Source organism: Meleagris gallopavo, chromosome 8 (assembly GCF_000146605.3).
Source record: "Meleagris gallopavo isolate NT-WF06-2002-E0010 breed Aviagen turkey brand Nicholas breeding stock chromosome 8, Turkey_5.1, whole genome shotgun sequence".
Taxonomy (NCBI): domain Eukaryota; kingdom Metazoa; phylum Chordata; class Aves; order Galliformes; family Phasianidae; genus Meleagris; species Meleagris gallopavo.
The window spans coordinates 5046572-5060333 of record NC_015018.2 but is presented as its reverse complement, the minus strand read 5'-3'; the positions used below and the strand labels follow the sequence as shown (position 1 = coordinate 5060333).

Here is a 13762-nt window from a genome sequence, read left to right as displayed (position 1 = left end):
AAATTAATTTTTTTTTCTTTCTAGCCATTTTTTATTGAGAGATCAAAATAGAAAAATAGAGTAGTAGATTATGTATACTCTGTTTTTCAGCCTACGGAGCCTCTATGGTTTTCAGTCTTAACCTTTGTAATCTTTATAAGTGTGTTTTGTTTGTTTTGTTTTTCCACTGTGCCTTAATCAGTGCCTTTTCTCTGACATCTTTATGGTAAACTTGATTTAGTGATTCACTGAAAAATAAAAATCAGAAAACTCGTGGCCAGCACTGATTGCTGTCGTGAATTTTGGATATGATGATATAACAAAATCAACGTATTGAAGTGCTGTCTTCTGGGCGAGGCTCTTCTGGGAAGGGTAAAAACAGTGCAGCTATCAGTATGTGTTATAATGGATTGGGAGAAACATGAAACGAATTTTTGAAAGAGTTTCTTCCATTCCACTGTGGGGGGGAAAAAAAACCAACAGTGATTTGGTATCAGCAGATAACAATGGGGGTGTTCTTTAGCTGCAGAGACATTCTTTTAGTTCTCCTAAGCCAATGCACTTTATGGTGTTTGCATTTAGTGTATGTGATAGTATTTTTCTCTAATGGAAATGGATCTTCTATCATCTTCCTACATTTCTTCCATCTTCGTAGCCAAGTCTCTACTGTGTGTCACAATCCTTCTGATGAATTATGTTCTTTGTAATGCATCTTGTCTCAGTGGCTTCATGGGTATAACTCTGTAGCCTAAGTTTGCAGAAGAGTCTGAGAAATAGGAGGGAAATTAAATTCATTGTGATTGTGTGGTATCTGGTTAAGATCAGCGCTGTAATGAATATGGAACTGGTCATGCACAAAGTTCTTCTACACAGACTGAAATGTCAGCAGTGATGCCAAAGATTCTTACGAGTACACTTCTGGTAGAGCTGTGAAAAAGTGTCTCTGTTTTTCATTCAGTTGTTCTGTGTTTTGTTGTTTTCTTATTTTTATTTTCCTTTCAGTTGGCATATGTCCAGCCAGCGTTAAGTGTGGGTGAAGCTGTGTTTTGTGTTTGCTTTAAGTCTACAGATAGAACAATGGCCATTTTCAGAGACTTCTAAGCACATTATCCATGCAATAAACTAGATCAGGTAATTAGTTCAGCTGAAAATTTACTCATAGGAAAAAAATGTTTTTCAGCTGGATTAGCTGGCTGATCGTGCCACTGTCTGAAGAGCCAGATGACTAATGCTGGCACAATATAAGGGCCAGAAGAACTGATTTAAAGAGCAGGATCTTCCCCTCACCTTTGGCAGTAAATAGACATTCATATCAGTGTCTACAAAATTGAACCTTTGCTTTTAACACGTGCTCCTTTTTTTTGCGTAGCTAAGGGTGCTGATACTTCAGTGGTACAATCTGTAGCTCAGACAAAATACCTGAGGGACAGCGTGGCATTTTTCTTCCCCTCTATCCTTGGGAGCTTTATAACACCACATAGATCATATGCAATTGAAAAGCAAACCATGGGAGTCTGAGAAGGGTGGATTTCGTGAACAAGGTCCCATAAGCACATTGGCACTAGAAATTTCACTGTCCTCATACTGTATCTGCAACTTTAACTAAGAATGCATTTTTTAATTACACTTGCATATGCTTTCTTCTGAGATTGGGTAAGCTTCTGTTTATGTAGTAGCTTGCTTTTTGGCTTTGAGGAAAGAAATTCATCACAAACTTTTGCACATCTAATTTATCCTGTATTACATTCAGTCTCCCTGCAGCAGCAGCTTTTATCCCAGTGGTTCACAGGCAGAAGTGCTGCCCATTGAGTAACTCTTTTTATCTGGCATATTTCCAGTGCTTTGCTTATGAAAACCCAGTGATTTTCATTAGCCTTAGGTTCCTGAGACATGAATTTAGTGTTTGTGTGATTTCTTTGAGTTTCTCTTTTATTGATTTTTATCTATATGCATTTAGTTGTTTGTTTGTTTCTCGATGCTTTTGTCATCGTACACTGCACTTTTATAAAAATTAATGAAAGCAATGAACCTTTGAAAAAAGCAAGCTTCATCCTTTGACTCATTTAATCTGTCCTCGTCAATATCTTCATCATCTCATCTTTTCTTTCCATATGTTAGGCCACAAATGTTTCCTTTCCCAAGTTGAAGCTAAAGGCTGCCAGAAAGGTCAAGCACTCCCTTTGTTTCTCTTTTCTTACTATTTGCTCAGACATTTTGCTCCAGCATATCAGTAAATCTCAATTTTGTCTAGGTCAGGAAAAGTCTTAACTGATGATAGATACAGTCTACGATTCAATTAGAAGGCTGATTTTTGAATAGCTAAGCTGCTTCTAATTGTCTTGTGTGTAAGGATGTGAATGAATATATATATGTATATATATAGGCATATTCTGCCATCCCAATTATTTTGACTTCGGTTTTGGAACAGAAAGTGAATTTCTGGTGAGCAATCTCCTACCATCCCAATCACTTTGATTAGCAGCTTTTTTTTTTTTTTTTTCAAAATAGCCTTGGGTGGAGTTTGTTCTTGGTGTGCTTAATCATCTATAAAATAAATAACGAGTGGATAATAAGGCAGATGAGCTCAAGAAGCACTGATAAGTCTGTTACAATGGATTTGTGTAAATAGGGGAAATGTTTTGAAGTATAAGCAGTATTTTAAACATTTTGAACAGTTTGTGTTTCATATGCTTGAGACTACAGGAAGGAAGTGTTCAGATTCCCTTGGCAGATGATGTTAAAAGTTGAATAGTCTTATGTTTCTGATTTTTTCAGAGTTTGTTTTTTTTTTCTATTTAGAGATTGAAAACCTTTGAGGTTAAATTCAAACATTTATCTTCTTAGAATATCACCAATCTATGCAATAGGCATCACTCTTGTCTGACTAAGCATATTTTTTGTGCCGTCGGTTACTTTAAATGCTCACAGGTCTTTGTAAACTATTTTTCTGTTATATTTATAGGTGTAATTGCTGGCACAGTCTGTGATTAAGGCATTGCTTTGAAGTCGTCATCTTTTTCTTATGCTATTGGTGACTTGTGCCAAACTGTGCCTGTATGAGATGGAATTTTCCAAATGAGGTATTCTCATCAATGTACTACTTTGGAAATTCATCTCAGAATTGTTCAGAGGTTGCAAGCCCTGCATGGCAAAACCTGATTTTGCTGTAGCATTACTTAAGGGTTTTTTTCTGTGCATTTTTGCATCCCCAGGTTTTTGAAGCAAGGACCTGAAGTTTGGTTAGACAGGATGAAAGCTGGCTTTTTAACAGGAGGCAAGAGTCATGACACTTCTAGAATGCTCTCCATGGTCTCAGTAAAGACTGGAAAGGTACTTTGCATAATAGAGCAGAAATAGCTAAAATTACTAGGTCTTTACAAGCTACTTTCTTACAGCCTTTGATGCTTGTCAAGATAACCTGCTGGGCTTTTTGGCAGAGCAGTTTGGTAGATGTGGTTTTGTGGCTTCCTAGGCTTTTACAGAAGTATCCTCTTTGGTACTGACCGCCACAGCTGGGCTCAGTGGCCTTCCAGTACATTCAGCGCTGTGAATTGCAGTAATATCTGAGAATTCGTGTCAGGAACTGCAGAGCAGGAATCATGCTGAGCAAAAGCAAAACAAAGTAACAGGAGGAAAAGAGGTGTTACTGGGCAGCGAGCCTTGGAAGCTTAGCATTCTTACCTATCACAGAATCACCAAGGTTGGAAAAGACCTCTAAGATCATCCAGTTCAACCATCCACCTATCACCAATATTTCCCACTAAGCCATACCCCTCAGTACAACATGCTAAATGTTCCCTGAACACAATATCCCTATGTAGGATCACTCTCAAGCTTGGTGGGCAGCAGTCGGAGTAACGCTGATGTCCTGGAAGTCTGCTTTGTTCTTACCATGGAGCTTCTCTGTGGATTTACAGATTTTAATTTTATGTGAGAGAAATGAAGTCATTTTGTGGAAACATACAGCTTGCTACAGATGCTTTTAAATCTTTACATTTTTCCTCTCCTGTTTCCTAAGCTGTAAGCCCAGCTTTTTGCTACTTTGTGATGAGGTAGCATTGCCGTGTTTTAGTAGTGAAGTGACTGTTTTGTTATCATGTTTACAGGCAGTAGCAGTTCTCCGTCCTCACTTATCAGAGGGGGAACACTCTCCTTGGTCTGTCTTCTCCTGCCTACGTACCTGTAGAACCCCTTCTTGTTATTTTTCACATCCCTTGCCAAGTTCAGCTCTATCTGTGCATTGACTTTCTTGATCTTAGCCCTCCACACGTGGACGATGTCCCTACATTCTTCCCAGGCTACACAACCCTGTTTCCATTTCCTGTACATTTCCATCTTTTCCCTCAGTTTAAGCTGCAGTTACTTAATCTGGCAATGGCAAGTTGAAAACAGTCTCATAGTTGTATGTGCACTGGATGGCATACTTAGGAGATCTATGTTTGTAACATCTGCCACAGAACATCACATTGCATCAAAAAAAGCTCTTACTGGTTTCAAGATGACCTTGTATTGTTGTGTATAGATATGAACCTCTAGCTTTTGGTTGGTGCTTAGGAGAGCTGTGTATCCATTCAGAGAAGCATTGATTCCTATGGAAGATTTTACAAGAGAAAAATATTTACGTATTCTTATGTAATATTGGAAATCATTTGTCTTTCAGGTACTGAGCAGTACAGTGAGTATACAGGTTATGCAGAAACTTACCGGTGGGCAAGAAGCCATGAAGATAAGACCCCAAGGTGAAGTTCCACATAAGTATTTCAAGTGAAGGAATAAACAAATGTCTTAATCAAAGCACCAAAACTTTAAGTTTATTTGCCTTACTATAGAATGTTATAGCTTGATCCTACTTTCTTCAGAAGAGCCAGCAAGCTAAGAAAGTTATCTCCTGGTGCTCATGATGATACCTGCCAACATGTCAATTCTTAGATCAACAGGTTTTAATTATCTGTATTGAACCCAGAGTTTTCTGAATATAACTGAACTGTGGATTATAATACCTCCCAGGAATTTTGACAGTGATACCATGAGTGCTGTGGTGCAGGTGATATTAGTGTGTCAAAATAAGATTTAATACCATGAATCTGAGAAGAAATCTCTAAGCACTTGCATTTATTTCCCCAGCAGTGCTTATGTAGTGAATGCACACAATAATCCATTTTGTATTGGATGTGGCTTTGCACAACCTGATCTAGTGGGGAGTGTCCCTGCCCAGGACTGAGGCAGGAGAAGTTGGAATTAGATGATATTTAAAGGTTCCTTCCAACCCAAACAGTTCGGTGATTCTATAAATTCTGGAGGAAGATAAAGGGCCAGAGTGCTTTTTTGACCTTTCAGTGTTCCTCTGTACTGAATAAACAGTGCCATTTAATGAGATGTATTTCACTTTTCTACTTTCTCGTTCAGAGTCTGGGTCGGAGGATTTATAGATTTACAAGGGAATCTTCTCTCTTTTCTGATGCTTTTGTCAGCGCTCCGTTGTTGTTACAAGCTCACCTTTCTAGTGTCTTCTAATGGAAAAGCTCTGCAGGGAACTGCTCATCTCAGATCATGATTGTATGGCCAATATTTAAGAACTAATTGTACTGTCATCATCTTGTCTTCTCACTCCAAATTTAGGGATGAGTGGCAGCGGCGCTACACTGAAATTGTTGCCATAGATGCGTTTCACTTCAGACGTTTCCTTGATCAGTTTGGTCCGGAGAAAATCAGAAGAGAGCTCAACAAGGCAAGTCAGTCACTTGTTAAAGCAGCCTGCAGCCTAAGGCTGTTTCATTAATGCTTGCAGTACCTTTTAAAATATTTTTGTATTTGTGTGTGTCTTCGGTTAAGAAAACAGTTTATCTATCTTCATCTAATGGTGTACTTTGTTGAAGTAGAAGCTTGTCAAACAGAGTGGTTTATCCTTTGATACATAGTTCAAATGGGCAGTTTACTCAATCTTCAAAAATATAAATGAAGTTTGGATACATGTTCTGCTGACTCTTCTCTATCCTGCTCCTAAATAATGTTTTTAAGTTCTCTCCCCACGATTGGCTCTGCTGAGTCCCTTTCATTCAAGATGGAGTAGGAGGCACCTCGTGTATTTACACAGTGACAGTTCATAAATAATAAGTCCTACTTGCTTTTCTCCTATCTTCTGGATAAACTTTTGAAGTATTTACATATTTATCTTTTCATATATTGATGTAACCTTGAGCTGAGATCTGACTGTCCATAAATTTCCTATCTATTCACACAATATCTGTAAGAGCTGTTACAACTGAATGGGTATAGACGTGTCAAACAGCTTGTAGTGATAGGAACATGTAGAAGATTGATAAATGAGGCTGGTTCCAGTCCCTTAAACAGGTCTCTTAGACTGACATCCAGAAGCAGCATGTTTCCTACTGATAGATCTTGTACATGATCAGTGATTACTGTATATTTAAAGTGGTCAGTCCTTAACCTTATCCTCCATTAGCTGTGTGTGTACAAAACTATATAGTTAGTTCCAATAGCTTTTGATCTTGGTGGTTCTAGTTGTCAAGATTGCCAAGCTCATGAAATCTTTGACAAAGGAAGCTGGAACTGCAATGAGCATCTTTCCTCTCCACTCTTCTCCCTAATTTGGGATATTGTTATAAGATATCTGAGTTTCTAGGTTGTTCCTACTGTCGGTCTCTGCCCTGGACTGTCTGTGGGGCTTTTGTTCAGCTGATTGCTTTTTTGCTGCTTCTCTTGAAAATAAAGCAGTCCTTTCCCATCTTTGGAGGTGATGCTTCTGCGTTGATGGATTGTTGCGATCAGTGAACTGTTTGTGAATCTGGAACCCTAGCTTCCAGCCTGCACTGATGTTTTCAAAGTCTTTGCTTGTATCCCATTCTTAAATTTTGTCATAACAAGAGATACTTGGTATCAGACTCCAGTTCAAACAGGAAATTCTCATAATATAAGTTGATAACAAGATTAATGGGTCATATTGAAGGCCTCAGATGTTAGCCTAAGACACAGACAGTGAGAGGTCTGTGGCCTGTTGTAGCAATGCAACACTCTTTTCACCGTGCAGTTGAGTATGAAAATGTTTATACATTTACATTATTTAGCATACTTACATTTAAGTTAAAAAAAAAAAGCATGCTTATATGATAACAGATGCAGCAGGCCTCTGCTTTAGCTAGGGGTTTAGGTGTAAGATTATGCTACAATTGTTAGGAGGTCCCCTACTTTCTGTAGTGCAGGAGAGCATGAAATTCTATAGGGTGAGTTTAAAATAAACTCAAACATAGGGCAGTGTGTTCCTAACTCTCAGCTAGAAGAGGAATGTACCTTATTCTTATCAGTTCATTTTTCCTCCCAGAAATGATGTGCAGTCCTGAACGACTAATTTTAATTTAGTCTAAAAACTTTGGCTTCATGATTGAAGTAACATTCATCAGCTTGTTGCTTTTTGGTTGGAAATGAAATTAGCCCTGACGGAGACAGTAAATAAATTTTGTAAACCATGTCTTGGTACAAAATGCAAATGATTTACACTAGCAAATTTATGGTCTGCCTACCATTTTCAGAGTTATTGATTGGATTTAGATTTTTAACATAAATTACAGTAGGTACGTGAGGCTTTCATATACTGTGTCAGTCTGACTGGCGGTGTTTGAAGACTGGGAGTATTTAAAGGAAATCTGAACTGTGAGTGAATGAAGTTCTTATAGTAGTAAAGAGAACTAAGTTTTTAAGTGACTGATGTTTTTACAAATCAAATGTGTTCAACTGTATTCGCTGGGTTTGGTTCTTCCAGTTTGTTCTAAAATCATTGTTAACCTTACGACTTTTCACGTGTGGGGGAAAAAGAAGGTGGTAGAATAGGCTGCAGTCTACTTTTTTTTTTCTTTAAATAAATTGGGACAAGGTAAGCATAAGTATATGCACGCAAGCTGTTAAATATGGATTTATTAGTAGGCATTGCTCAGTCTCTGTTTGTTTCCAGAGGCTCTTTTGTCCATCTGTTATTTTGGAACATTAAGAAATGATTGAAACAACTTGAAGCAAATGATTCTTCTTACAGCTTGCCTTTTCTTAGAAGCCCATATGATTTCTCTCTTTAACATCTACTTGTTTTAAAGAACCAGATGTTCTCTCTCCTTCTATGAAAGGTGTCTGAGGCCGACGTTTGTTTCTGGTTTAACTGAAAGCAAGGTTAATATTGTCTGAATTTAGCTAGTCAGAATGAGGGAGAAAAAAATTCTACCTCATGTCAACATTAAGATTTGCAGATACTTTTGTACAAGATGTCATAGCTCCATCTTTGCTTGTCCCTTAAGATTATTGCCTCATGAAGTCTGTCCACAGAATCACAGAATGGCCTGGGTTGGAAGGGACCTCAAGGATCATGAATCTCCAGCCTCCCTGCCACATGCAGGGCCACCAACCTCCCCATTTAATGCTAGACCAGGCTGCCCAGGGCCCCATCCAACCTGGCCTTGAACATCTCCAGGGACGGGGCATCCACAGCCTCTCTGGGCAGCTGTTCCAGCACCTCACCACTCTCATAGTAAAGAACTTCCCCCTGACATCCAACCTAAGTGTCTCTCTCAGTAATTTTTCCAGTTGGAAGTTCCACTTTCCAAATGCTAAAGAACAACTGATGTACAGTTGGGCTTGCAGTCATAAATGTCGTGGAGCCTGTTTTGATGACCATTGACTAGTAATAATAATGATAGAGGTGACAGGTTCCCACTTATCGAGCAGTGCATCCCAAAAAATTACGGTGTACAGAGTAGTACAGAACTGACATGTCTCTTAGGTGTACCAAAAAGATGTGATAAAATCTACTGTTTAAAGTTCTATTCCCTGCTCCAGCTGTTCTGTTATCTATAGTTTTCAAATCCGTGGAAATCTGCACCTGCATTTAATTTTTAACTTGGATCCAAACAGGGCAAAATTATTCTTGCCTTAAAAGAATGCCTAAATAAAGAATTTAGTCTTTAATTGCTACTGTGGTTTACTTTCATCTTAAAGGAAGATTAATGGTATATTGAGCTTATTTGATTTTTTTTTTTTTAATTGCTGGAAGACAGTACTGATTGTTAGCATTCAGTTGTTTGAAAATAATGCACCAATGTGCCTGTCAGCTTCATCTTCTGACTCTTGTCTGCCTGCAGGCCTACTGTGGCTTCTCTAGACCCAATGTTCCACCACAAAATCTCTCTGCAATAGCCACAGGAAACTGGGGATGTGGTGCCTTTGGAGGGGATTCCAGATTAAAAGGTAAATTGTAGCAAGACATTAAGATTCAAATGAAACCATGAACTTAGATTTTAATTTTTGATCTTTTTGGGGGGCTAAGTACATTTTTTGGTTTTGTTCAGCGTGAATAAATTGTTGTCAAGAATTCAAATAGTAGTTAAACTGTCTGTGGACCTGGTTCATTAACTTTGATCTTTGGACGTGACTGCTGTGACCTTAAATACTAAAAATGCATGCTGTTTTTCTATGCTATTTTCAGTTTAAAATTTGAAATAGCCATGATTGTTTCTGAAATGCCAGGTTTACGTGCTCTTGTAGCACCGAAAACTTCAAAACCACGGATATTGAATATTAGCTCACTCTCATTTTATCTCGCAGTTATGTAACTCTGTTAATCTTCCTGAACCAGTCTTTACAGCCTTTGCTTAAAAATTAATATCTCTGCAAAGCTCTTCAAAGTACTTGCTCATTTGGAAGGTTTCAGAAACTTGTTGGCAATGTTTAATGTCTTGCTCTGTGATAGACTGCAGTATGCCAGAGAGGCTGTCAGTCACTAAGGCATGCTTCTTTCTTTCCTGTCTCACCTGCTGTCTCTCACTTTCTCGTGTTCTTTTATTTTTGAATAGACTATACTTAGTGCAGCAGATATCACGTGCCTACTACGTTCGTGTAAGACTTTTCCCATCAAGTTAAGAAATGGCAGATCCTGATGTTTAAATTGATTTATGGAATTTTAAGCATAAGTTAACATTTTGGTTATTTTCAAACTTTTGGGAAGTATTCAAAATTAGTTTTTCTGAACAACTTTGGGGAGGGGTACATTATCAGACAAACAATCACTGGGCTACCAACTTCCATGAGTTTTCTATCCAGTTGTGGTTTCTTCACTGAAAATCTATTTTTCTGTCAATACTCATTGCCCTGCTGACAGCTGATTTTGATTTCTTTTAGGTAAAATTGGTTGTCATGTGCAGAACATGAATACCAAATTTTTCAGTAGGATCTGATCATACTTGATTATGATTCATGCTAGGAAGGTTTAATACATGTTCTGATTTTCGTTATCACTTTTTTTTTATGAGTTTCCAATTTAAAAAAAAAACACAAACCATACTGTTCATCTGATCCAAGTTGTTACGTGTTCAATGCTAGATGTAACTTATAGAGTAGAGTTTGCTTGCTGGAGGGCTTGACTTCGTTGGCTATCAGTCAGAGCTCAAAAGCGAGATATGCTGACAAAGACCAGGAGAGCTGAGTCCATTTGGGGAGGAAACCCATAAAAAAAGATGTTTTAGCCGACAAAGAAATGAACCATGAGTTGCTGAGTCTATAAATCTACTGTGAACTTTCAGTTAAGTTAAAATTAAACTAAAGGTTCAAAACGTGAAGTTTTTCTCTGTTTTCTGGGTCGACCTTTTTTTCACCCTGCTCCCTCCCATTTGACAGAATTAACAGTTAGCAGCCAGTGCTAGGGTTACAAAAATGCGCATTTTAATCTATGATTGTACTCTCAGGTCATCTCCTGTTCTTTTGCTAGGCCTTAAAAAGGAGCACCTCACTTCAACCATATTCTTCTTGGAAAGCAAACTTGATTTCTTAGTTGACTCTGCAAAATCAATACTTAATAAAGCGAATTAATTGACAGTGATGTGCTATTGGGCATGGAGCTCGTCTTTAATATGTGGCATTTTTCTTCAAGCCAATTCTAACTGGGAATAAGATGACAGTTCTTGTTTTGGTAAATTACGAGCTACAAAAAGGGTACGGTAATTTGGCTTGTGTGTTTTGTCAGACTACGTTTGTACTTGATATGTGATAACCAAATGAACTCTTGTCTATTTCTGATGCTTCTTATGCAATCCTAACTACTAAAGCTGTTTCTCTATTTCTAAAATGCTCTATAGGATTATTTTGAACTGCAAATTCTTTCTGTGGTTTCACTTTACTATGACCAAATTTGTTACACTGCGGAGTAATCTCTTACACTTTATAGGGATCCATAATTTCCTCATTTTGGAATATGCTTTCAAACTCTGAGATTATCAGTATCACAATTTATCGAACCCAAAGTAACAGTATTGATCACACAGGCTTGCAAGTGTATTGAAAATGACAATTTCCGTAGATTAAAATGTGTTTCGCATGACATTCTTACATTTGAAAGGATGATGGTGTTCATCTATTGTCTGAATCTGTAACAAGACTTCAGAACAACCAAGTAGTTTGATGTAATCAGATATAATTAAGTTCCATTATGCAGTATCGAATGGGTTTTTTTGATCATCAGATAAGCATAGTTACAATCAAGGTCACAGATGATGAGAAAGAAGCCTTCGTGGGGGAAGAAAAAAGTATCTGGCTTTATGAACCAAGAACCCAGTAAATAAATGAGACATATTTCAGCTTGGTTGGGAATATTTCCTTTGGGTGGAACATAAGATTTGAAATGCTGATGAAATATGTTTATCTGATTGGGAGAATTTGGAAGATCTTGTCTTGTTTCTGAAGCCGGAGGATGATTTAAGAATTTACAGCTACAGGGTTCTGTGCAACTGTCTAAAAGGCTTTTTTAAAGTGTTTTATTACTGAAAATGCAAAAGAGATTTTCTGTATTGAGGCATCTCATAAATACCTAAATCTAAATTGTAACAAATATGACTAAGTACTCTTTTTGTGACTTGGTGTTATATATCTGAAAAAATAAGGTTTAAGGGGAAGAGGCTATTGAAGGATTTGTTTTATTCTGAAGTCTTGGGCTCAGTGGGTGGCAGGAAAAAAAAGTATTCCTTCAGGTGCGGTTCCTGAAGAGTTAAATGAAATTTTTGGGTGGCGTTTTGTAGACCCAGGAGTTGGACTTAATGATCCTTATGGGTCCCTTCCAACTTGGGATATTCTGTGATTCTATGAGATCAGATCAGATCTGCCTGGGGCACAGGGAACAAGAGAGCCCCAGGATCTACTGCTGGAGGTCTTTTCTGTACCTTGTTTCTGTGTGGATGTTTCCAATGGTGCTGTATTGCATTAATACTCAAAAGGCTGACTTTTGCAGAAATTTTGACTCTCGTTTCATGAGATTTATAGGGAGTCAAAATAAATAGTGGAATACTTGCAGTATTTCTTGTGTGAAGCGAAACTGCATTGTTTGTTTGGAATTAATATGAAGATTCATTAGATTCTGTTCCCCTGTGCATGCTAGTTAATTAGGCCCTTTAAAAGCTGAACTACTGAAGCTTTACCAAATCTACAGCTGGTTCAGTAGTTTAATTAAATATCATTCCCAGATTGAGATTAATTTCACATGTGCTTCATGTAATTTATAATTTTAGCTATGAGTCTACGAGACTTTTGATTAAAGAACGCAATATTTTAAGTCTCTTTTCGTAGCCGAGCTATGACAAGCTTTCAATTTAGCTTCCATTGCAGGTGGTAATGCACTACATATGCTGTTTTATTTAGAATAAAATCTTTCCTTTTCTACCCAATACGTACAGATAATTAATTGTGATTGATATAGTCATTATGAGGATGAACACTGAAGCTGTAGGTTCTGAAACAAAAATGGTTTATGGGAGTTTGTTATTTGGACTGATGTAACATAACCTTAAAGGAATGTGTCATTGATGATACGTGCCTGTGACAGTCCAACCTCACAGTATTGCTTGGGGAAAAAGCTGTGCTATTTAATTTATTTAGTTATTAGTTGGGTGCTTCCTCAAAGGGTCTGGCTTTTTACTTCTCTCCCTTCCCAGGTGCTCTTCCTTACATCAGTTCTGGCTCTCAGTAAACCCATCACTCAGCCAACTCAACCGCTTGTCTTGCAGAGAACAGTTAGCTTTTACTCTCTTGTCAGAGGACTTTTCTGCCAGGTTGTTGAATGGAGTTGGCTCAGTGGAGATGATAATGAGTACCTGAGAGCGGCAACAAACAGTGAGAAGCGACCAGAGCCACTCTCTCCAATTACACCTCTCCAATTACACAAGCATTATCTTGGCTCAGCTAGATTATTGGCCAGTACCCCAGATAATTCTCTGTGTAGTGTAAATCTCCAACAATCTGTTTCCAAAGTAAGGATCATCCTTGTTCATTTTCCCTATAGCAAAGCCAGTCTACTTCATAGCGTTAGCATTTGACAGAACATGAGGTGCAGCTTAGTTCAGGGAGTTTGACACAAAACTGGAAATAAACCACAGTCGCATTGCTGACATCATCACCTCCCTTTTTAGAGGTCACAACAAGGCACGATATTTCATGCTGTGCACTTTGATTGTGGGCAAAATAGACACCTTAAATTGTATGGTAGAATCATAGATCTCCACTTGGGAGATTAAAAAAACCAAATTGGTCAGCTTCTGCTTTGTGTAGCTTATGTAATGAAAGGATTAGCTACGTTCCTTCAGAAGAAAAGAGGAGAATGTAAATTCTATTCTGACCTCATCTAAATTGCTTAAACCCAGGATTATAACAGGATGGTCTACTTTTTTTTTAATGTTGTTGGATGTGTTTATTGGTTAACTAATGGCTGTATGCAGCTTAGGACTGGGGAGGACAGACAAATTTT

The 13762-nt window shown here is 38.0% G+C and overlaps 1 protein-coding gene across 2 annotated transcripts in view; it reads left to right on the top strand.

Moving 5' to 3' along the window:
* Positions 1 to 13762, top strand: part of PARG (poly(ADP-ribose) glycohydrolase) — a 60452-nt gene that overhangs the window by 41736 nt on the left and 4954 nt on the right. For both annotated transcript variants that reach the window (XM_031554350.1, XM_031554349.1), the window contains exons 14-16: positions 4640 to 4718; positions 5599 to 5707; positions 9120 to 9225. In XM_031554350.1, the coding sequence (XP_031410210.1) occupies positions 4640 to 4718; positions 5599 to 5707; positions 9120 to 9225 (294 nt within the window). The remainder of the gene's footprint in view (positions 1 to 4639; positions 4719 to 5598; positions 5708 to 9119; positions 9226 to 13762) is intronic.